The sequence below is a fragment of the Oryza sativa genome, chromosome 11, assembly GCF_034140825.1.
Source record: "Oryza sativa Japonica Group chromosome 11, ASM3414082v1".
Classification (NCBI taxonomy): Eukaryota; Viridiplantae; Streptophyta; class Magnoliopsida; order Poales; family Poaceae; genus Oryza; species Oryza sativa.
In genome coordinates, this window is record NC_089045.1 from 5219898 (window position 1) to 5244800 (window position 24903).

At 42.8% G+C, this 24903-nt stretch overlaps 5 protein-coding genes across 7 annotated transcripts; 2 read left to right on the top strand and 3 right to left on the bottom strand.

Moving 5' to 3' along the window:
- Positions 1–188: 188 nt before the first annotated feature.
- Positions 189–2459, bottom strand: LOC4350011 (F-box protein At4g09920). Its single transcript, XM_015760545.3, has 5 exons — positions 2355–2459; positions 1320–2240; positions 1041–1202; positions 784–937; positions 189–496 (listed from the first exon to the last, which is right to left on the bottom strand). The coding sequence occupies exons 2-5, from the start codon at positions 2205–2207 to the stop codon at positions 462–464; spliced, it is 1239 nt and encodes a 412-aa protein (XP_015616031.1). The 5' UTR covers positions 2208–2240; positions 2355–2459; the 3' UTR covers positions 189–461.
- A 2171-nt stretch (positions 2460–4630) lies between these two features.
- LOC9271926 (F-box protein At4g22280) lies at positions 4631–7874 on the bottom strand. 2 transcript variants are annotated; one of them, XM_015762215.3, is made up of 4 exons: positions 6610–7874; positions 6331–6492; positions 6090–6243; positions 4631–5093 (listed from the first exon to the last, which is right to left on the bottom strand). In XM_015762215.3, the coding sequence occupies exons 1-4, from the start codon at positions 7489–7491 to the stop codon at positions 4912–4914; spliced, it is 1380 nt and encodes a 459-aa protein (XP_015617701.1). In that variant the 5' UTR covers positions 7492–7874; the 3' UTR covers positions 4631–4911. The 2 variants fall into 2 exon arrangements, with proteins under 2 accessions (XP_015617701.1, XP_015617702.1); XM_015762216.3 differs by lacking the exon at positions 6090–6243.
- Positions 7875–9001: 1127 nt separating this feature from the next.
- LOC107277378 (F-box protein At4g22280) lies at positions 9002–12321 on the bottom strand. 2 transcript variants are annotated; one of them, XM_015762213.3, is made up of 4 exons: positions 10998–12321; positions 10719–10880; positions 10477–10630; positions 9002–9505 (listed from the first exon to the last, which is right to left on the bottom strand). In XM_015762213.3, the coding sequence occupies exons 1-4, from the start codon at positions 11892–11894 to the stop codon at positions 9285–9287; spliced, it is 1434 nt and encodes a 477-aa protein (XP_015617699.1). In that variant the 5' UTR covers positions 11895–12321; the 3' UTR covers positions 9002–9284. The 2 variants fall into 2 exon arrangements, with proteins under 2 accessions (XP_015617699.1, XP_015617700.1); XM_015762214.3 differs by lacking the exon at positions 10477–10630.
- Positions 12322–13826: 1505 nt separating this feature from the next.
- On the top strand, positions 13827–15246 carry LOC107278665 (UDP-glycosyltransferase 91D2). Its single transcript, XM_015761041.3, has 2 exons — positions 13827–14673; positions 14811–15246. Exons 1-2 carry the CDS (start codon positions 14208–14210, stop codon positions 14813–14815), a joined length of 471 nt encoding a protein of 156 aa, XP_015616527.1. The 5' UTR covers positions 13827–14207; the 3' UTR covers positions 14816–15246.
- Positions 15247–18183: 2937 nt separating this feature from the next.
- On the top strand, positions 18184–24537 carry LOC9270094 (uncharacterized). The gene is made up of 6 exons (XM_066305715.1): positions 18184–18310; positions 18429–18663; positions 18754–18841; positions 19015–19646; positions 19997–20053; positions 24253–24537. Exons 2-5 carry the CDS (start codon positions 18436–18438, stop codon positions 20009–20011), a joined length of 963 nt encoding a protein of 320 aa, XP_066161812.1. The 5' UTR covers positions 18184–18310; positions 18429–18435; the 3' UTR covers positions 20012–20053; positions 24253–24537.
- The last annotated feature ends 366 nt before the right edge of the window (positions 24538–24903 follow it).

Consider the following 24903-nt stretch of genomic DNA (forward strand, 5'->3'; position numbering starts at 1 on the left):
AGGGCAGCACCACTGTCTGAACGATCAATCCATCAAATATAACTAGGCATGCAACGAACTAACTAGGCTATTGACATGTTAATAGCAGCTCAGCTATTGATTTGAGTCACAATGCATATAGCTTAGATCAGTCAAGAAATCTAGCCAAAAAGAAAGCAAACAAACTAAAACATGCATGATCCAGAGAGGAAAACAGCATAAATGTAGCCACTGGAGCCATTCTTAAAAGGGATAAATTAGCACTACTTGGTGAAATAGGTCCTTTTACAATCAATTTCAAACCATCCGCATATGAGAAACCCATTTCTAGGTAGACACTAGACAATGTAAACGGCCCATTACAAGGCAAAGCTAAAGTTCTTTGAAGAAACACATAGAGGAAAGATAACGTAGTTCCCAGCTCAAACTTCTAATTGTCAAGAACTTGTGCATCAAGCCTTTTTCGTCATCATCATGATCATCTAACTCTCAATCGTCGCTTCCTCCAAACTGAAATCTGCACAATATGAAAAGTGCCATGCATTAGAATTAAGTTCATAGCCATCCAAGGAAACCTGAAATGCACTAACAGACTTCTATTTAAGTTCATAGCTACTCAAACCACAAATTAACATGGCATTTTGTTACATTCTAGGAGTGACAGCTAGCAGTAGTAATGCACCAGTTCATGGCAAGAAAAATAATCCAGTGGCTCCTCAGAACAGAGTTACAGCCTAAATAGCAGAGTGGCATTCAGTGAAGGAAATTCTCAAAACTGTAAAAGAAAAGGTATGAAGATCTTACATATTTTAAATGTTGACAGGTACTTCAAAACTTTAAGAACCTGACCATCAATCGCATTGCATTGAACTTCAACTATCTGGAGGTGTTCTGATATTCCAGCTGATCTCTCCATTGGATTGAGAATTCCTTTAATTTTATTTGTACGTTTATATGCCTGTAGCAAATAAAAAACATTACACAAAGATAAATATAAAATGCGTGATGCTAAGTAATAACTTTACGAGGCAACAGTTGTCAATTTAAATAAAATATACTACCTGGTAACCAAGCTGGAAAACGAGTTTTTCTAGGGCTGGCGAGTGTTCAAGAATGCGAGCTAGCATGTGAGAATCATCAGGCACACACCAGTACCCATTGAGTATCAAAGTCTTTAACTTGCTAAATGTTGGGCACCATTTCAAATCCCTTTTGAAAATAAACTGAGCACCATGCAAACAAGAACATAAACAAATCCTCAGGGTTCAAATGGATATAAGCACCGTAGAAAGAAATAATTGGATAATATAACAGACTTAAAGATGGAAGTGCAAGCATACCGATTCATCTTCGTTTATCAGCACCAACATCTTAGCTTCCGACAAACCTTCCAAAAGCACACAATTTTTGTTCGTGAAACCATAACAAGATTCACAGCCGTCACGACCACAATCCCCAGAGTCAGATTCACCACAGAAGTCTTCACTAGAGCTTGGGACACTGACAAATGCATCAACTAATGATGGCATCCTCTCAAGCACTGGCTTACGGTCATAGATGCGATCCAGCCGCAGAGAAACAAGACTCGGGATATCAATACGAACCCGTGAGGTCCCAGCGGGGAAATTGGAAAACGTGATGCTCAGATGTTTTACGGAGTTAGATGAGATCTTGGCACACTCAAATACGCATGACTCAAACACTAGATGCTCCAATGATGGGCAGCTTGAGAAGTCAAGCAAGCCGTCGTTTAGCACTATACCATAAAGCTGTAGCCTTGTCAAGTGCTGAGAGACAATAGGCTGCTCATCTATCGGAACCGGGTTGCCAAATTCCTCTTCCTGCCAGACATCGAGTCGAAGGAACCGAACCTTGCGGTGGATAGCATACCTGAACCAGACGTTCAGCCGGAATATGTCCTCGAAGTCATCGTCGTCATACCAATTGAACCTTAGCACGCAGGTTTCAAGAGGCGCGCTATCACGGAGTACCAGCAGATGGTCAAGAAACTCCTGCTGCTCCTTCACACTCCCCAGATTGCTCTCGTCCTCGCCAACGCGCAGCCCCGTGGCGGACTTCCAGAGGTGGCGCCAGCGCGGGGCTAGCACGCACGTCCGGACAGCATCCTGCGCCGGTAGGAAGGAGAGCACGCGGTGGAGCACCTCGTCCGGGAGGGCCCCTATGCGGTCTCCGCCGGCCGATCCCTTGGCCTCCTTCCGCGCAGACATTCCGCCGAACAGGCGGCGGGCGTCGGCGCCACCCTGCGGAGCAACGAGCCAAGAACCGATCAGGCGACACAAGAAGTGCAGAAACTAGCGTGTGCGAGCAGGAACGAGGCCTCTCCGGGTCAAACCATTAGCATGCAGCTCACCCACCTCGTGAAACAGGAGCGCGCGCGAGGAATCGCCGGCGCCGCCGCCAGCGGAGGGAGCTCGGATTTGGGCGGACGAGGAGACGAAGAGGCGAGAAGACGACAGGTCGAGGAGGAGATGAGAGAGGTTGGTGCGTTTTCAATGCGGTGACGCCGACAGGTGGGCCAGCCCCATGGCGCCGTTTCCACTTTCGGAAATTTGGAGATTCCCGCTCGTTGCGTTCTGCATCAACAGAAACCAATCAAACCAATATGGTTTTGTGTGAAAAATTGTACTCATTCCAATTTTTACATATAATAATTCTGATGTGATTTTTTTTCTGAAAATACTCCAATTTACATGCTATGCAGCTCCTTTAAATCAATTTAAACATATAACTGGTTAATTACTCTCTCTAGTAAACTAGCGTACTGAAACAAGTTCGGATGACGGTGGTCATTATAGGTGAGTACGGCGGTACTTCCAGATGAAATATCTAGACCCCCTTTGTGGTTATTTTGATGATCAATGATAATATGATCATCGGAAGTGTATGATGATCCATCCGTCTAATTCATAAAATCGTTGCACTTAGCTTGAGTGCAAACGGCTGCTGCTTGTGTTGCTGGGAGAAAGGGAGAGAAAACCTCTCGTTTTTCATGCCGTTTTCTGAACTACTAAACAATGTGTTTTTTTTAAAAGTTTCTATAGGAAAGTTATTTTAAAAAATCATTTCAATCCATTTTTAACTTTAAAATAATTGATACTTAATTAATCATGCATTAATAACTCATAAGGATCTTCCCAATCTTCCCTTTCTCTATCCCAACGGGATTGTTTCAAGGTCTCACGGACAATCCGATTTATTGGTGATTGAGTCGGATTGTCATACCAGCATTTTTTTTTCCGGAGGAGGACGGACGAAAGGATCCTTGCTCGGATTGTCCGGAGCAGTCAACAGACAATTACGGTAGAACAGTTCGATGCTTATTGGATTGTCCGACCTTTTCAGGCCAACACCTATAACGTTAGTTACCGTTACTAAAGTATAAAGAGGTGGAATATCCGCTCAAGTGTTGCTGATAGCAAACAGCTACCCCTCCGCCCTATAAAACATCAACATCTGGGGATGAACCTGGACAAGCATTTGTCCAGATTCATTTCTAGGAGTTGTTTTCTTTTTGAAACGGAGGGTGTAGATGACTTGGTTTCGGGTATAAGGTGGTGTTTGGATTTAGAGACTAAAGTTTAATCTCTGTCACATCAGATGTTTGGACACTAATTTAGAGTATTAAATATAGAATAATAATAAAACTAATCGCATAAATGAGAGACGAATTTTATAAGCCTAATTAATCCATAATTAGCACATGTTTACTATAGCATTATATAGGCTAATCATGGATTAATTAGGCTCGATAGATTCATCCCGCGAATTAGTCCGGGGTTATGGAATGGGCTTTGTCATTAGTCTACATTTAATACTTCTAATTAGCGTCAAAACATCCGATATAACAGGGACTAAAAATAGTCCCAGTAATCCAAACACCACCTAAATAGCTTATGTCCTTGTCTCTTGGAACCCTATACAACCTGAGAACCTTAGTGGAGTATCCAAGAGCACAAAGAGTCATTCAAGAGTCTACTTTGTGAGAGGATTACCACTAGAGTGTGTTTTACATCTTGTTGATCTAGTGTGCATCCACCAAAAAAATTGTGCTTAGAACTCTATGTTTTTTTAAAACTGCTTAGAACTCTAAGTAAAGACTACATTTTAATAATCTTGGCATCTTGGCGTGCCTAGCAATTCTTGCATGTGAATCTGGTGATCTCTCAATTCTCAATAAGCTTGTGGGAGAACAACTAATTATTTTGACATGTATAACGGCATACAACCTCATTGTTTGCTTATTGGCTTACAAGTGGCAACTAAAAATTGAATTTTTTCATATACTTGAATTTTACTCTACTCTTAACGCTTTAGAAGCCAAGGCCCAAGGTTCCAAGGTATTGTAGTGCAAATCTCCACACATGGCTTCTTCAACCTTTTTGCTCTTTCTCACAATGAATAATGTATTAGAAAGGACTATTACAACGTAAATTTGTTCGGTGCCTCTGGCGAATTCAAATTTACAGCTAGGTGAGCTCAAAACTGATATTATCTGCAATATCACCTACTTTTCCCCCTCATGTTTTTGTCTCGTAAAACAGTCTAAAGTTCCAAATCACATGGTTCGGTATTTATTTGCGTTTTCTCGGATTTGATACATCTAAATGGTGCATCCATAGAGCACAAATGCTTTCAAGGATTATATGATGTTTGCAGTTACTGTACTGTAATATTGGGCTTTATCAGCTGCATGAGGGATACTAGGCGCCTGTTTACCAGACGATGTAGGTTTATCGGTACAGAGGACTGCATTGTCAAAAGAGCAAAAACTAAAAAAACGTCGAACAGCAGGTAGAAAGTAACCCGCATTACAAATCCAAAAGTCTGCCCTTTAAGCTACTCGGAGAGAATAAAACACCATGGCATCATCCTTGTGGTCTCAACCTTCTTAATAATCAAAACAGTGGTGCATCAAACATTTTCCTCTTCCACTTCGTCTCCATCTTCATCGTCGTCTTCATCTTCATAAGGGTCTCCATAAGAGTCTTCATTTTCGTCTTCGTCTTCATGAGAGTCCTCATCTTCATCTTCCTCCACTTCGTCCTGGTCATTGTCATATCCTTCCAAAATCTCGATTTCCTTAAAACTAAAAACTGCACAAAGAAACAAATAAGAATAGCACAGTAAGTTTCAAGAGGTCCAACCTGAAAATTCACTCCAAAATAAAAACTTCAAATCCATTGACAACCCTTCAAAATACAAATTGACATAAAGACTTCATTACTTCTCCATAACTAAAATCTGATTATGTCCACTACTTCATTCAAAGAAAGGAAATATAATAAAATGCCCTCACTTGGAGAAGCATTGGTCCTTTATAATATGGTTGCATCCTATGCTGCATAGTTGCTGGTTTCTCTATAGCCTAGCACACGACAAGGAGAAAATTGCATGGTCTAGGGACTATACGGATACTTATGGCACTTCGTAAATAAGATTTTTGGACACCAGGCCACACCAGGCGCTGGACATAACAAATAAAATCTAGTGTCACCGAAAAAGACTACCTTAGGCAAACAAAACTGCTAAGCAATCTTTCCCAATTATTGTTTTCTAGTAGCTGCTATGATATAACCAGGATGGGTAGTGCAGCAAGCTGTCACACTCAGCACCTCTGGTACGGTAAACTGATAGTTACAGCAGAACAAAGTTTTCTCACAATAATAGAGTTTGACAACGAGATAAAATGGTATGCGAGGTAGTACTTGTGTACATGGCAAATGACATGCAAGTTATAAGATGGCAACATCGACTTTCACAAATATACAACTGATGGGAAAGGAAATCAAATCAAATGATTGAAAGATATAATAACATACATCTAACATACATGTTGACATACTAGTTATGTGATGCAAGAAAATTTTAGAAATCTTAATATGTTTTTGTAAGTAATACTAGCCAAAAGAGTAGTCTAGATAATGTCTTCCCAATCATACCAAATACAGTGCATGCTTTCATTTCCCAATTAATCCATGGTCCTAACATCCGTTTCCCAAGAACTTACAGTTTCGATACTGCTTACTACATTTCACGCGTATGAAGGGAAAAGAAAATTTCAGAAATGTACAAAAAATGAAGAATGTTACGTATGTTAAATGTAGACAGATACTTCAAAACTTTGAGTACTCTCTTATCAACCGTTTCGCATTTGATTTCAACTATCTCAAGATGTGCTGATATTACAAGTGAACTATCCATTGAATGGCAGTTTCCTTTGATTTTCATTCTATGTTTAGGTCCCTGTCAGAAATTAAACATTTTAAGGTCAATAGAAAAATGCCCAAAAATATCAACAAGTAATCAATTGGCCAATTAGAGAAGGTATACCTTGGAACAGATCTGAAGAATGAGATTCTCTAGAACCGGTGCATGTTGAAGAATGCAAGTTAGTGCACTAAAATCATCGGGCACACACCAGTATTCATTGAGTAACAAAGTCTTTAGCTTGGTAAATGTTGGGCGCCATTTCAAATCCCTTTTCAAAATAAACTGCGCGGAGTGCAAAAAAGAAGATAAACAAAAACCACAGAGTTCAAGTGGATATAAGCACATTAATATAAATAATGAGATAATACAAACAACTTAAAGATGGAAGTGCAAGCATACCGATCCACGTTCACTTATCAGCCCCAACGTCTTAGCTTCCGATAAACCTTCCAAAAGCACACAATTGTTGTCCTTGATACCGTAACAAGATTCGCAGTTCTCATGACCACAATCCCCAGAGTCAGACCAAATGCAATAGTCTTTAGTCCAGTTGAGGACTCCAACAAATGCATCAACTAATGATGGCATCCTCTCAAGCACTGGAGCCCTGTCATGGAAGCCATCCAGCTGCAGAGAAACAAGACTCGGGATAGCGATACGTACCCGAGATATCTCACTGAAATAGGAATTGGTTATGCTCAAACGTTTTGCAGAGCTAGATGAGATCTTGGCACAGCCAAATTTACATGACTGAAACACTAGATGTTCCAATGCTGGACAGCTCGAGAAGTTAAGGAAGCTGTCGTTTACCCTTATATTTCGAAGCTGTAGCCTCGTCAAGTGCTGGGAGACAAGTGGCATCTCATCTATCACAAATGAGTGGTAGTATCCGACGTCGAGCCAGAGGAACCGAGCCTTGTGGATAAGAGCATGCCTGAACCATAGGTTCACCCGAGCTGTGTCCTCGATGTCCATGTCGCCGTAATAATCGAACATTAGCACGCACGTGTCGAGAGGGGCTCCATCACGGAGTAGCAGCAGACGGTCGAGAAACTCCTTCTGTTTCTTCACGCTTCCCAGATAGTCGCAGTCCTCGCCAATGCGCAGCCCCGTGGCGGACTTCCAGAGGTGGAGCCATCGCCGAGCCAGCAGGCACGTCCGGACAGCCTCCTGCGCCGGTAGGAAGGAGAGCACGTGGTGGAGCACCTCATCCGGGAGGTCCCCTATGCGGTCTCCCCCGGTCGAGCCAGGCGATTCCTTGGGCATCTTCCGCGGAGACATTCCGTCGAACAGGTTGCGGGCGTCGCCGCGGCGCCACCCCTCCCCTCCCAGCGTAGCAAGAACAGCTCAGGTAACAGTAACACCAGGAGCGAGGGCTGTAAGGGTCAGGACCAAGCTGCCCACATCGCCACCGGCAGCCTCCCCCCGGCCACCGGACACCGACCAGAGAGTGGAACGCGCGGCGCCCGCGTTGCAAGGATACGGATACGCCAATGGCGCGGCGCGACGCTGGAGAGGAGAAGCGCGACACGAGCGCGGGAAGCGGACGGAGAGCTCTGGATCGGAGGGGAGGAAAGGGTGGGATGCTGTGCTGGGTGGAGAAGACGGAGAGTTTGTAGTCAGTTTCTATCTCTACTGAGGTGAGTCATGACTGGGGAGAGCCTGGGAGTCAGTTTGCTGTGCATATAGTTTTATTTTATTTTTTTGTTACTAGCATGAAAATAAAGTTAGGACGCGGGAAAAAATATTACCGCATTATTAATTGAGTTTTCATTATTATAAACTTACAAATAAATTTATCTAATATTTTTAAGCAACTTATATAAAATAATTATTTCATATCAAGCTTATAGCCTTAGGTTGCGTTCGGTAGTCCAATGCTGCCCTCCAGCACAGAAAACGGAGTGGTCCATTAGCGCGTGATTAATTAAGTATTAGCTAATTTTTTTCAAAAAGAATCAATATGATTTTTTAAACAACTTTCGTACAGAAACTTTTTTTAAAAAAAGCGCACCGTTTAACAGTTTCAAAAGCGTACGCACGGAAATTGAGACAGGAGAGTTCCGAACCTGGACTAACGAACGCAGCTTAATAAGCCAAAATAAGTTATTGGGAAATAAAAATTAGTTTCTAGATAAAACTTTTATATATTGGTTCATAGCGATTTAAAGGGCAATGCTAAAAAGAAATTACGTTGAAATATCTTAAAATCAAGTTAAAAATTTAAATTTTGGCTTTTGCTTTTACTTATTAGGCTAATTGATGGGGCTCTCAGTTTAGAGCTCATTTAAAATATATTTCCTCTGTCCCTATATAAATGCACTCTAATACAGGATGTGACATATCATACTACTACGAATCTGAATATAACAGATAAAAATAAATTACAAGACAGATGATTACAAAATAAAAAAATATAAGAATAATCGTTTAGCAGGATAAGATACAAGATGGATGAGAGATAGACTTAAACTAAAATTCCAAAAACGTTAGAGCTCTTGGTAACTTTCCTCCAAAGTCTTTATATGATTGTACATTTCATAGAATTTCAAAGTCTTCATAAATAAAACAAATTGATTTAACCATTTGTTTTAAAGGTCATTTCAGAATTTTTTCTACAGAATTAAAATCCTTAAACTTTTTATGTTTTTCCTATGAATTAAAAAACCCTCGGAAGCAGGGGCGGATCTACCCATTAAGCAGGGTAGGTCGACTGTCCCAGCTACGACTCGTGTTGCCCCACACCCTCAAACCCCCCCTAACCCCTTATAATAGTTGTGGACCATCAAAATTAGGTATAAGAAGGTGTAAGCACTCAATAGATGTTCGTTTCTTCACAACATACGCACGCCGCAAACAATGATTGAGACAGTTATATGCGATTGAACTATAAATACGATATGTGTTGTGTTTAATTGCTCTTATCGAGTGAACATCTCTTTTCTCCGCCCCATCTATATTTTGAAGTTGCGTCCACCACTGCTCGGAAGCCCAGGTAGTGAGCACATGGAAGCTTAACCTTCTTAATAAATCAAAACAGTGGTGCATCAACCATTTTTCTCTTCCTCTTCCTCTTACTCTTCATCTTCATCTTCATCTTCGTCTTCGTCTTCATCGTCATCGTCTTCGTCTTCGTCTTCATTGTCTTCGTCTTCATGTTCGCCTTTGTAAGAGTCTTCATTTTCGTCTTCAAAAGGGTTTTCATAAGAGTCCTCGTCTTCATCCTCATCTTCCTCCTCTTCATCCTGGTCATTTTCATCTTCTTCCAAAATCTCGATTTCCTCAAAACTAAAAACTGCACAAAAACAAATAAGAAGAGCACAGTAAGTTTCAAGAGGTCTCACCTGAAACTTCACTTCAAAACAAAAACTTCAAATCCATTGACAAACTTAGTCCATTGGACCAATCCTTCAAAATCCAAATGGACATAAAGACTTCATTACTTCTTCATGACTAAAATCTGATTGTATCCACTACATTTAAAGAAAAGAAACAAAATAAAATGCCCTCACTTGAACAAGCATTGGTCCTTTACAACATGGTTGCATCCTATAATGCATAGTAGTTGGATTCTCTACAACCTAGCACACGGCAAGAGAGAAAATTGCATGGTCTAGGGACTATGTGAGTACCCATGGCAATTTGTAAACAAGATTTTTGGACACCAGGCTATAATCACCAGGCGTTGTGAGCTCAACATAACAAATATAATCTAGTGTGACAAAAAAAAATTACCTTAGCCAAACAACACAACTAAGCAATCTTGCCCAATTATTAATTACTAGCTGCTATGATACAACCTGGATGACTAGTGCAGCAAACTTGCATACAGCACCTCTGGTAATGGTAAACTGATTATCATAGCAGAACAAAGTCTGTGAGGTACTTGCATACATGGCAAATGGCATGCGAGCTATAAGAGCAACTAATAAACTGGAATTCAAGATGGCAACTGATGGGAAAGAAAATCAAATAAAATTATTGAAAGATATAATTACACACATACTGGCATACATGTTATCATACCGGTTACGCGATGCAAGAAAATTTTAGAAATCAGAATGGTTTTTTCGAATACTACTAGCCAAAAGAGTAGAATAGATAACGTCTTCCCAATTGTACCAAATGGAGTGCATGCTTTCATTTCTCAATTAATCCATGTTCCTAGCATCAATTTCCAAAGAACTTCAATACAGCTTGCTATATTTCATGCATATGAAGGTAAAGGAAAATTTTAGAAATATACAAAGAATGAAGAATGTTTACGTATGTTAAAAGTAGACAGAAACTTCAAAACTTTGAGTACTCTCTTATCAACCGTTTTGCATTTGATTTCAACTATCTCAAGGTGTGCTGATATTACAAGTGATCTATCCATTGAATGGCAGTTTCCTTTGATTTTCATTCTATGTTTAGGTCCCTGTCAGAAATTAAACATTTTAAGGTCAATAGAAAAACGCCCCCAAAACTTCAACAAGTAATCAATTGGCCAATTAGAGAAGGTATACCTTGGAATAGATCTGAAGAATGAGATTCCCCAGAACCGGTGCATGTTGAAGAATGCAACTTAGTGCACTAAAATCATCGGGCACACACCAGTATTCATTGAGTAACAAAGTCTTTAGCTTGGTAAATGTTGGGCACCATTTCAAATCCCTTTTCAAAATAAACTGCGCGGAGTGCAAAAAAGAAGATAAACAAAAACCTCAGAGTTCAAGTGGATATAAGCACATTAATATAAATAATGAGATAATACAAACAACACAAAGATGGAAGTGCAAGCATACCGATCCATGTTCACTTATCAGCCCCAACGTCTTAGCTTCAGATAAACCTTCCAAAAGCACACAATTGTTGTCCTTGATACCATAACAAGATTCACAGTTCTCATGACCACAATCCCCAGAGTCAGACCAAATGCAATAGTCTTTAGTCCAGTACAGGACTCTAACAAATGCATCAAGTAGTGATGGCATCGTCTCAAGTACTGGAGTCCTGCCATGGAAGTAATCCAGCTGCAGAGAAACAAGACTCGGGATAGCGATACGTACCCGAGACGTCTCACTGAAATAGGAATCGGCTATGCTCAAACGTTTTGCAGAGCTAGATGAGATCTTGGCACAGTCAAATTTACATGACTCAAACACTAGATGCTCCAATGCTGGACAGCTCGAGAAGTTAAGGAAGCTGTTGTTTAGGCCTATGTTCTTAAGCTGTAGCCTCGTCAAGTGTCGGGAGACAAGTGGCATCTCATCCATCAGAAACGGGCTGTGATAGCATATATCGACGTCGAGCAAGAGGAACCGAACCTTGTGGAGCAAAGCATGCCTGAACCAGTGGTTCACCCGTACTGTGTCATCGAGGCCCTCGTCTCTAAACCAAACGAGCCAACGGAACCTTAGCACGCACGTGTCGAGAGGTGCGCCATCACGGAGTAGCAGCAGACGGTTGAGAAACTCCTTCTGGTCCTTCACGCAGCGCAGATAGATATCGTCTTCGCCAATGCGCAGCCCGGTGGCAGACTTCCAGAGGTGGAGCCATCGCCGGGCTAGCAGGCACGTCTGGACAGCCTCCTGCGCCGGTAGGAAGGAGAGCACGTGGTGGAGCACCTCGTCCGGGAGGGCCCCTATACGGTCGCCGCCAGTCGAGCCAGGCAATTCCTTGGCCTTCTTCCGCTGAGACATTCCGTCGAACAGGTTGCGGGCGTCGCCCCCCCCCCCCCCCCCCCCCCCCCCCCCCCCTGGCGTAGCAAGAACCGCTCGGGCGACACGAGGAGCGCAAAGTCCTAGCGTGAACGAGCAGGAGCGAGGGCTGTTCTGGTCAGCACTGCGCAAGCTCACATCGCCGCCGGCAGCTTTCCCCCGGCCACCGGAGACCGAAGAGAAGAGAGTGGAACGCGCGGCAGCAAGGATACGCACGCCGACGGAGCGACGCTCGCTAGCCCGACGAACGGTCAGGTCGCGCGGAGGGGAGAGAGAATTCCGGCGAGGCGAGACGGATGCAGAAACAGCGCTGCGATGAGCGGAGGAATCGCCGGATCGGAGAGAGACGTCGGCTGGGTGGTGAAAGTTTTTTTTAAAAAAAAAACGGGAAAAGGAGATGAAAAAGGTCGAAATTTTTTTAGGCCGTAGGTTTACTTCACGCACATTCTTTTTCTTTTTTTTTACGCTTTTGTTTTTTTATCTGAGGCCGCACCTTTTCATTAGCGTTTGTTTTTAATTGCTTTCAATTTTGTGCTATTACTTCCAACTCAAAATTTAACACTTTTAACTGATATTTGAAAACTTAAAACTCATTTAAATTTTTCTACCCATTTTAAACCTTCAACTCAATTTTTTTTAAACTTTCAACCCAAAATTTTGAAACTTTCAGTCTGAAATTCAAAATTTTGAAACTTTTATCTTAAATTTCAAAACTTTCAAATACAATTTTCAAAAAAATTAAATCATTAAAAACTTTCAACTCAAAATTTAGAACTTTCACTTCAAAATTTAAAACTTTCAACTATAAAATTTAAAAATTTCAACTCAAAATCTTGAATATTTCGATTTCAATTTTAAAACCATTAACTCCAAAATTCAAAATTTTCCATTCTAATATTTTAAAACATTCAACTCTACATTCAAAATTTAAATTTTCAAATACTAATAATCTATTAAAACAAGTCACGGTTGGTAGTAATTGTAATTACAGTTAATCACGTCATTAGCGCTAATCGGGGGCGTCGTGTGCGCGGGTTAATTAATCGGCGCAGCTGCGCCTGCTAGCAACCGTGGTTGAGTTTTGAAGAATTTTTTTCATTTTTATTTTTTAAAAAATATTTACAGAAATAATCTATCATCGGAAAAATTTACAAAAACAGATCCTACTGCCCTCGAGCTGACGTGGCAGACGGCGGCTCGACGGTCGGTGACGGCCGATTGAAAAAGTTGAATGGGCGGCAAGGGGCCTCCACGCAAAAAGCCAGCCCGGAAAGGGCCATTTTAATGGCAAATTGCATTTCGCCCAAAGCGCAAAATGTGCACATGGCGCCGTCGAACCGTCGTCTGCCACGTCGTCTTGCTGCCCTCCACTAGGACGGCAGGGTCTATTTTTGTAAATTTTTACGACGATAGATTATTTTTGTAAATATTTTTTTAAAAAAATTAAAAAATAAAAATTCGAGTTTTGGAGTGGGTCGGCTTTATTTTGGTTGGGCCTATGGGGGTTTTTTTTGGAATAAGTTCACTTTGGGTCCCTCTATTTGTCGCTCAGACTGATTTTCGTCTCTCGACTGTAAAACCGGATACGACCCATCCCTAACTTCCGAAAACCAGGCAAACGAGATCCCTCAGCGGTTTTGAAGGTGGTTTTAGCTGACGTGGTTCCTATGTGGCTTGTTTGTCTAGGTATTCGTCCCACGTGGCATTGATGTGGCGCTTACGTGGCAATTATATCTCAGAAAAATAATAAAAAGCATGGCCCCACATGTCAGCTGCACACACAAAAATAATTTTAAAATGGTGGGGCCCACGTGGGCCCCACATGTCAGCCTCACTCCACTCTTCCCTCTCCCTTCTCTCTCTTCTTCCCTTTCCCCCTCTCTCCTTCCGGGGTAGCGGACGGCGCGGGTGGGCGGCGGAGCAGGCGAGCTCCGGCGGCGGCGGCGGGCATGTTTGGCGCCGCCCCCCGACTGGAGCGCCGCCGGTCCGCGTGAAGGGAAGTCCGGGGAGGTCCGGCAGTCGGCGGCCGGCGGCGGGAGCGCTGGGCGGGCAGATGAACGGGGCGGCGGCGGGCAGAGCGGAGCGCGATGGACGGAGTGGCGGGGCGGGGCGGGCAGAGCGGCGGCACGAAGCCGAAGGGGCGCCAGCCTCGTCATCGTCGTCTACCGGCGCGTACCGGCGCGAAGCCAGTGGGGCGCGCGGGGCGGAGTGGGGCGGCGGGGACGACATGATGCGTGGCGCCGCGGCTCGTTCGGGTTCCATGGTCCCCGCCCTCGTTCGAGCAGTAGGACGGACATGGTCGAGCTCTACCGGAGGGCCTTCGACGGGCTCGCCGCGCCCTTCTCGGAGTTCTTGGGGTACCGCGAGGACGGCGAGGATGCCACCGTCCGCTGGCTCGACGCCCAGCCGGCCAAGTCCGTCGTGTACGTCGCGCTAGGCAGCGAGGTGCCACTGCGCGTGGATAAGGTCCACGAGCTCGCGCTCGGGCTGGAGGTCGCCGGGACGCGCTTCCTGTGGGATCTGAGGAAGCCCACTGGCGTCTCCGACACCGACCTCCTCCCCGCCGGCTTCGAGGAGCGCACGCGCGGTCGCGGCGTCATGGCGACGAGATGGGTTCCTCAGATGAGCATACTGGCGCACGCCGAGAAGTCGTCGCGGCAGCGATTCGTGCAGTCGCGGTGGAGGAAGAAAGCAGCAAAGCGTTTTAAGCCAATACCAAGAAGATGCAGGAGATCGTCGCGGACATGGCCTGCCGTGAGAGGTACATCGACGGATTCATTCAGCAATTGAGATCTTACATGGATTTTTTTTCATTTTTGTTTTTCTTCGTTATTTATCAATTCGAAACCGCAGAACGTCTGATTCTTTAATTAGTGGAGAACTTAACTTTGCACTCAGATTGACAAATTGTACAGGCAAGATATCAAGATCATGGGCTTTTTCATCTCCAAACGGCGAGGGCGGGGACACGGCGGCTCGTTCGAGTTCCACACGGCGGTGGAGGCGGCGCAGCAGGCCATCGCCACCAGGCACGTAGAAGGGCGGCGGACGGCTTGGCGAACGGCGCAAGAAAGAGATGGCCGCCGCCGCCCCATGCGCCTCGCGCGCCGTTGCCCGCCGCCGGCCATGCGCTGTCCGCCGCCGCTCGCCGTGCTGGACACCGCCCGGCGAGAGGAGGGAGCAGAGAGATGGGGAGAGCCGGAGAGAAGGAAGAAGAGGATTGGATTTGGTCATTTGAGAATGACTTGTGGGGCCCACGTGGGCCCCACCATATTTATTTTTTTTAGCTGACATGTGGGACCCACCATTTTAAAATTATTTTTTCTGTTGCTGACATGTGGTCTCACGATTTTTATTATTTTTCCGGGATATAATTGCCATGTCAGCGCCACATCAATGTCACGTGGGATGAAGAACTAGTCAAAACAAGCCACATAGGCGCCACGTCAGCCAAAACCGCCTTCAAAACCATCGAGGGACCTTGTTTGCCTGGTTTTCGGAAGTGGGGGGACGGGTCATACCCGGTTTTGCGGTCAATGGACGAAAATCGGACTAGGCGACAAATAGAGGGACCCAAAGTGAACTTACTCTTTTTTTTTTTGACGAGAATGCTAATTCACGCGTGCCAGCGTGCACTTCCGGTCCACACGGCCCACGCGCGCACGTTTCTTTTCTCTTTTTTTTTTGTTGCGCTTCTTTTTTTCCTTTTTTTTTTCTCTTTTCGTAGTTTGCTGCCGCACGAGTATGACAAAAAATCGTAATTAGTTTACTAGTGATTAGTTTCCTATTTTTACTAGTAATTCCTATTTTTACTATAGTAATTTTTAAATCTTAACTTATAATTTTTAATTTTGGACTTGAAAGTTTTTAAATCTTGAGGTAAAAATTTTTAAATCTCAAGTCGAAAGTTTTCAAATTTTTCAAATCTGAACTTAAAAGTTTTCGAATCTCGAGTTGAAAGTTTTCGAATTTGAGTTGAAAGTTTTCAAATCTGAGTTGAAAGTTTTCAAAATTTGACTTTAAAATTTAAATCTTAAATCGAAAGTTTTCAAATCTAACTTAATTTTTTTTTCAATCTGTTAGTAAAAAATCTTTAAAAAATCTTCAAAATATTTCCTAATTACTGTCTTTAGTATTAAGTGTTAACTAATAGTGTTAAGTGCTAAGTGCTAAGTGCGTGCTAGCGGCGCGTGCGCCTGCTAGCCACCCCTTTTTTTTTTTTGAGACAAAGAGGCTAAGCCTCCGATATATTACTTTACTAGTATAGCCAACTACTAGCTTCAAATCATACTCCCTCCGTTTTAGGTTATAAAACGTTTTGACTTTGGTCAAAGTCAAACTGCTTTAAGTTTGACCAAGTTTGTAGAAAAAAGCAGTAACATTTTCAACCCAAAAAAAATTATTATGAAAATATGTTTAATTATTGATTTGACGAAACTAATTTAGTATTAAAATATTACTATATTTGACTATAAACCTAGTCAAACTCGTAACAGTTTGATTTTAACCAAAGTCAAAACGTCATATAACGTAAAACGGAGGGAGTAGCTAATTCGTACAATAGTTAGCTATAAACAAATACTACACTATTAATACTTGGTCCCACGTGTCATACTTACATTTCGTCTTGGAGTCCGTGTTACGGCTGACTACGAATCTGTAGCTCACTGTTCTTCTCTTTTTTCTTTTATCTTCTTAAAATATGTTTATCGTTGGCTTATAGTCTGCTATTGTATTTGCTCTAAGGCTAAGGCCCTATTTAGTTCCCAAAACAAAATTTTTCATCTATCACATCGAATGTTTGAACACATGCATGGAATATTAAATGTAGATGAAAAAAAACCAATTACATAGATTGTGTGTAAATGGAGAGATGAATCTTTAAGCCTAATTGTGTCATGATTTGATAATGTGGTGTTACAGTAAACATTTGCTAATGACGGATTAATTAGACTTAATAACTTCGTCTCGCAATTTCCTGGCGGAATCTGTAATTTATTTTTGTTATTAGACTATATTTAATACTTTAAATGTGTGAAGCAACAATTTTTGCCAACTAAACAAGGCCTAAGTATGTTCGTTGTACAGCACAGCTAAAAGGAACATGCATGTATTGAAAATATAAGCACATATTGATTTATTTTATTTTATAAATAAATCATGATATTGAGCATGTAAACACATAATCGCATCATGCGATATATAATTGTAAACTAAAACATAAATAGTTCGAATATGCGAAACATGATGAATGCGTACGGATGGTTTCTGTCGTTCGGATACATAGTAGAAAGAACTCGCGATACCAGACGTTGACGACGGGCACAACACCCGAGCGAAGTGGAAGATGAGCCGTGGTGGACGAACAACAGGCAATCACACGAAGCATTCCCTAAAAACCTTATTACCGCATTCTCACGGTGCAGGACGTCGAAGGCAAAGGTTTCGGAGACCTACTATCCCGATCGCCAGTGCACGTCAGCGAACGGAACGGAGTAGACTACGTGCGATGACATAGTACAGAGAAGGAGGTAAATTCTAGATTGCTTTGCACGTGTGTTACGAGGTGGCAGCGGCTCGGTTTATATAGAGATATCAGGACACGTGATTAGGACGCCTTCATAATCTCCGCACTACATAACCGAACCGGATAAGTCGCGTGTAACTTATTTGGTCTCCACGCTGCTCCACGCACTAGATTATTCGGTGCGTTTCTAAAAACTAGGTTTCCAAAAACAAAATCAAATTTTGTAGCAAAACAAAACCTCAAAAGGAAGTTGCATTTGTGCAGGGGCGATGAACCAATTTTGGTAGGCTATTCATGTGCATGTCGCATACACGCATTGCCTTACTTGGCCAAGCAAGGCGAGCAAGTGTGTGTCTTGCTCTTGTTATGACCACGGTACATGTCTCAAGTGGTGGCTAGTAGAGTAGTCTTCCTTATAAGGATGCCTCCGCTTTAGAATAGGCAAAATGGTAAACATTTTCATGCCATGCCGTTTTGTGTTGTGGGGGTTTAATGTTCTTTTAAAAAATTAATCTTCAAATAGGTCAACACCAGTCTATTAATTCTAACGAAACATCATCCAAACTATCTTGGTTTTAGGAATTGAGTATTTAGGTACGTGCCATATAAGGCCTTGACGACAATTAAGGGATAAAAAGTGAACTTATTCATCATAGATTCGCATGGCCTGGCCCAAAACGAGCAGACCCATATCCGCGGTAAGCCTCACAATATATAAGACAGAGAGAGATGGGAATGGGAGCTGTGGAGCCTAGGTTTTCCTTCCAATCCGCCGCCGCTCACCACTCGACCGAGCGGGGCACCCACCTCCGGAACCAGATCCCTCCTCTCGCTCCGAGCTCTCTCGCGGTCTCGCCACTGTGCCGGCCGGGTAAGCCCCTCTCCTTTCCTCTCCCTCTAGATCTGAAATGCACATTTTTAGCTAGCTAATCCCATCGTTTTCTCGTTTACTACCGGCATTTTTTCATTGGTACTTTTTCTTTTTTTAGATCTGAAATGTCCTCGAGTGAAGGATCTAAGTGGGTTTCGCGATGTGTCTTTGGCTCCCCTCCGAATCTTTCTGAGCTAGATGAGTTGGCGGTTCTTTATCATGAACAAGCTGCAAGGAACACTAGAGACTACGTTAGAAGCTGGATCTGCCCCGACTGTAGGAAGGAGTACAAGCCTATTCAAAACATGCTTGTTGATTTGCCGCCTTTCAGCTGTGATGACTGTGGGTTGAAGGTGAAATTTTTTCTCATCATCATTTTCTTCTAACCATGACTCTCTTTTCTTGTATTTTTTCTCCGCTAACCATATACCTCTCTTGTGTAGAATGATGCTGCTTATGAGTGGAGAATTACCCAATGCCTGATCAATGGAGTTTCGTTGGACTTCAAGGTTTATGACCAAAATCGTAAACGTACGTAATTCTTTCTCGTTTTCTTTTCTCTCTGTCTGTTCTTTATTTTCTTTCACATCTTTCCGTCCTTTCATTTTAACTCTTTTTTGGGTCTCGGTATGTTCTCTATTTTCTTACACTTTTTTCCCTCAAATCACTATCATCACGCCACATTGTATTTTCCTTTTTTTCAGCACACTGTACCCTATATTCAGTTGCTGCCACAATTGACGCCACTCGTAGGGTAGAAGGGGCCAAGAAAGGATTGATAATCTCCACTCCACTTGACGTACCAGAGATGGCTAAAACATATGAGCAAGTCACTGGTTTTGAGCTTGGGAAAGAACCCCCGGAGGAGTTGTTTGAGACGTACGACAACTGCTCTCTCATTATGGAAGTTGTTAAAGCTCATGGGATTTCTTTTCTCCTTGGAGAATATGATACCTTGCTTCAAAATAAGTGTGTTGATTTACCTCCAATCCCACGTCTTAGGATCAAGAGTTACTTTCGTGTTGACCGTAACAATGTTCTTCTTATTACTCGATTGTTGGCGAGTGGGTATCCCTTGACAGCTGGAATGCTTCATGGCACCTTATATTGGTATCTTAAAGGTGACCAATACTATTATGCTCCTAAATGTGCAACTACTGCTGATGCTCACGCGATTACATTGATTGGATCTGGGTTGGCTTCTAAGAACAATATGCCTGAGACGTTCTATTCAGCCAGAGATTCACATGGGACTAAATCCCATCCTGACCATAAGATGCGTGACTTCGGTGCAGACTTTTTTCTTTGGGCATGTGATATTACTGATGTTTGGGGTCTTAGGGGCTGTTTGGTTTCCAGGGACTTATTCCAATTCCATGTCACATCGGATGTTTGGATACTAATTTGGAGTATTAAACATACACTAATTACAAAACACATTCCATATCCTTGGACTAATTCACGAGACGAATCTTTTGAGTCTAATTATGTCATGATTTTGACAATGTGATGCTACAGTAAACTTTTTATAATTATAGATTAATTAGGCTTAAAAAATTCGTCTCGCGGATTAGCTCTCATTTATGAAATTAGTTTTTTTATTAGTCTATGTTTAATACTCTAAATTAGCGTCCAAACATCCGATGTGACATGAGCTAAAAAGTTTTAGCCCCATCTAAACACCCCCTTACTCTGGCATGAGTAGCTTAAGCTTTGGTGGAGACTTATTTCTGGCATGAGTAGCTTAGGCCCTGTTTCTTTGAGGGACTTTAAGAAGAAGTCCCCCCACTTAAGTCCCTAAAAGTTCCTAGAGAAACAAACAGGAGGGACTAAAAAGTCCCTAATAGTGCATTTTCCAGAAGTCCCAAATGGAGGTGCTTATTGGGAAAAAGTGGCTCTATTCCAGCCACTGCCCCTTCACGCCAGCCATCCCTATCCATTTCCTCGCCCACTCTCTTTCCTCGCCTTATCTCTTCCTCGCGTCGTCTCTCTCTCGCTCCTCACAACGCCGCACCCTCGCCGCCGTCTCTCTCTCGCTTCTCACAACCCCGCGCCCTCGCCGCCGTCCTGCGTTAGCCCCCACCGCAGCTACGTGCTAGCTAGTCCTCTGCCCGCCGCTTGGTTCGCCTGGTCTCGTGCAAGCCGACGCCGCTCGCGCAAGCCTCACGAATCGCGCATCAACAATGGCGGGTGGAAATCCTCACGATTTCTTCTCCCAGTCGTTCAATGAAGCTCCAACGGGCCACATGGACGGTTCCGACTACGGCTTCTCGCAGGGGTCTTCAGGATATGGTGGATCTGGCGCCGGCATCCATTTTGGGGGAGGGGGATCGGGGGGCCTCGATCTGAACTCCCAGGCCGACGCCTTCCCTGATTTCGCCTCCTACCAACAGATCCTTCAACCGGGTAGCCTTGTGTTACCTCCGATTCGGGCAGGGAGCAGATCCACAGTCCCCCCGTCACGTCCTCCTCCAGCGGCGGGAGGGGGACGTGGCAGAAGTCGTGGAGGGAGAGGAGGAGGACGAGGCCGTGGCAGGTCGTTGACCAATAGCGCTGGATCTGGCAGGGGAATGGGAGGATTTGTTCCTCCTGGCTCATCGTCTGGCCAAGGAGGCGTCCGAGGTCATGGGGCATCCATGTCGCACAGCGGGCCACCCGCCTTCAACTTTGGAGTCTTCGGAGGAGGACGGCGAGCCGGTGCCTCGTCGTCTCAAGGGACAAATGTGTCCGAGGACGACGGCAACGAAGAAGACGAAGAGGACTTTGGTCCTGATGGTTAGCATATGGTAAACCCCCCATGGTTACTTTCTGTTATGTTTGATTTGTTCTATTGCGAAATATGTCAATTGTTGCTCATGATATTGATACTGCTATGCATGCCGTGATCTAAGCATTTGTATTACAGTATATGTTGTTCATTGGTTAATTTAGGGTTAAATCATGTTTTTCTTTCCTAGAATACGTATGACAAGGCAAATTGGACAGAAGAAAAAACTTACACATTGTGTGAAATAGCATGTGAGGAAATAAGGGATGGGCATTGTCCTAGTGGAGCATGGACAACTAGAGGGTACCAGAATTTGAAGGCCAAATATTTCCAAAGGGCTAACCTAAGGCATTCAACCAAACAGATAAAGAATAGATTCACCCATCTAAAGAATTATTACATTGCTTGAGTGTGGCTGAACCAACAAACTGGAGCTGGTAGAAGTGCTAGTGGAGAAATAATTGCATCAAATGCTTGGTGGGAAAAAAAAATTAAGGTATGCAGTTGTCAAAAATTTAGCTAGTTTACATGATTTTAGAGTTTTCTGTGATATTGATTTAGTGTCAATACAGGAGAAGGGGGACGCCAAGAAATTTCGCCATGGCAACCCTGAGTACTTAGATTTTCTTATAGAGATATTTCAAGGAGTTGCAGTTGATGGTTCCACAGCATACATCCCTGGTTTTGAAGATGAAGATGAAGAGGAAGGAGAAGATGAAGCAGGGGATGCAGGGGAGGCAGCTAGAGGGGAAAGAGCTGTAGGTGATGGTTATGAGAACAGCCCCATGAGCACTAACAGCAGGAAGAGAGGGAGTAGCAGCTGTGATGTGTCCACAGCTTCTAGTCCTGGGAAAAAAAAGCAAGAGCCCAGTGGTGAAGCTCATGAAGGGGCCGCTCAATTCTTTCAACTCTGATTGTGATAAGTCAAATACCCTAATTACTGAACTTGTTAACAGCAAGAAGTTAAAGGAGCAGAAGAAAGAAGAAATTGCTGAGTCATTGACAAACTGTCAGAGGTTGGCAGTAGAGTGTGGTGCAGCAGAAGACAGTGTGGAATACTTTTGTGCCACATAGTTGTTTGCTTCCAATCATAACAGAGTTATGTTTAAGAACATTAGCACTAAAGAAGCAAGATTTATGTGGCTGAGGAGATGGTGCCAGCAGAAGAATTTGTATTAGATGGTCCCTTTCTTTAGTTGCATATCATGGGTCTGGTCTGCATTAGTTGTGTCTTAGCTGCATTAGTTATGATTTACTTTTGTGTTGAACTATCAACTTGTTTGATGTGATGTGACGTAATGAACATGTGATGTGTGGACCTATTTAAACCTTCCCTTCTCTTCTTCTTGAAGTTTGTTCATATTATATTTATGATGTGCTTTCTTTCTATGCATATGTCACTCCTGCAGGATGGTGAAGGCAGTGGTGATGAACATATCTCTGAGGAAGATAGCAGTGATGATGAGATTGATCTTATCATTTATATTTTGAAGAAAAGAGAAATGGACAGGAGAAGAGCATGTATGCTTGCCGCCATGATTGGTACGTATTACTTGGAACTTTACTCTAATAAGGCTCCAAGAAGGGGAGCACCTGAGTCTGGACATGATTGGGTTATGAGAACATTAGCCAATAGAACTGCTTGTTACAACATGTTTAGGATGCACAGGCCAGTTTTTGAGAGGTTACATTCTGTGCTTGTGGAATCATATGAGTTGAAGTCGACAAACAACATGGATTCCTTGGAGTGTTTGGGTCTTTTTTTATGGATAGTAGGTGCTCCCCAATTAGTTAGGCAAGCCCAAGACAGATTTGTTAGGTCTCTTAATACAGTACATAGTAAGTTCAAAGCAGTTTTGACCGCTCTACTGAAACTTGCACAAGATATCATTAGGCCAAAAGATCCCTTATTCACAACAGTCCATAAGAAATTGCTTTCTCCTCAGTACACACCATATTTGGATAATTGCATTGGAGCAATAGATGGTACTCACATCCAAGTTGTGGTGCCAAATTCAGCTGCTGTTCAACATAGGAATAGACATAAGGAGAAGAGTCAGAATGTTATGTGTGTCTGTGACTTCGATATGAGATTTACTTTCGTGCTTGCTGGGTGGCCTGGTTCGGTTCATGACATGAGGGTATTCAATGATGCACAAACTAGATTTAGTGCCAAGTTTCCAAAGCCACCTCCAGGAAAGTTTTATCTCGTAGACTCAGGATACCCAAATAGGCCGGGTTATCTAGCACCATACAAGGGTATAACATATCATTTCCAAGAGTACAACGAAAGCACATTGCCAAGGGGAAGAAGGGAGCACTTTAATTACTGCCATTCTTCGTGTCGGAATGTCATAGAGAGGTCATTTGGGGTCTTGAAGAACAAGTGGAGGATTTTGTTTAGTTTACCTAGCTACTCGCAGGAAAAGCAAAGCAGAATTATCCATGCATGCATAGCACTTCATTATTTCATTAGAGACAGTCAAATGGCTGATACAGAGTTCGACAATTGTGACCATGATGAAAATTATGATCCATTGGGTGGAACCTCTTCTCCATCTAGCGAACCAACAAACGAATTGGACTCGCGTGTCATGAACCAATTTCGGGACTGGATTGCCGATGGCTTGTGGTATTTGAAAGGAATGTAATGAATGGTTCAATTTTTCTTGTGAATTGTATTTGGTTTAACTTGTCAATTGAACCATGAGTGCTTGTAATTTGTAACATTGAAACTTCTGTGATGTATTTCAACAACTTGAGATGTATATGAGCTTCTTTGAATTTCTGTGATTGGGCTGTGATATTGATGATGAAATTGATGTGGGGGTTATTGCTTGTGATTCGGCTTGTTGAAGGTGTGTGTTTGTCCAAATTATGATGGATTAAATCATGTGATGTTGGGGTCAAACATTGATTTGGCTTGCATTTGGTTGTGCTGTCATGCAGCAACAATGGTTTGCTTGTAAAATGCTAGCAGCGGCAGCAAACAGCATGCTGCAGCAAGGGCATGGTGCAGTCCACTTTGCATGGTTTTAGGGGGTAATATGGTCATTGTGCAGTGCATTTAATGAACTTAAGTCCCTTTTAGTCCCTATAACCAAACAGCCATGAACTTAATTGATTAGTCCTAAGACTAAAATAAGTCCCTAGGACTTATGGATCCAAACACCACCTTAGTCTTTGGTGGGGACTTATTTCTATGGGCATGGTGTTACTGATGTTTTGGTGTCTTAACTCTGGCATGACTTAGTTGTTAGGAGCATGTGGCTCAGATGTAATTTGTTGTTGGGAGCATGTAAGAAACTAGTAGTAACTAATTATATATGGTATTCTAATCATGTGTTGGGATTACAATATGTGTAAATGTTCCTTAGATTTTCTATTTGCATGCTAATATTTTTTATCAAAATGTATTCGGTTGGATTTGAATTTTATTTCATGTGTCCTATAGTATGCCTATGTTTAGTTCCCAACTTTTTCTTTAAACTTCGAACTTTTTCTTCACATCAAAACTTTTCTACACACGTAAACTTCTAACTTTTTTCTTTAAACTTTCAATTTTAGTCAAACTTTCAATTTTAGCGTGGAACTAAACACACCCTACGATGTTATATTTGGTACTACTGGTCGGTTACTTTCTTTGAACAAACAATAGTACTACACCTAATCCTGTGCGCGCCACAAAGATTCAAGGTATGAAAGGAACAAAAAGAAAAAAAATCAATTCATTCAACGAAAGAGCGTGTCACATTCAGGTCACAGCGTGGCAAGCTTCCGTCTCCACATCGACTCTTCGTTCTCCACGTTGACTTAGATATAGATC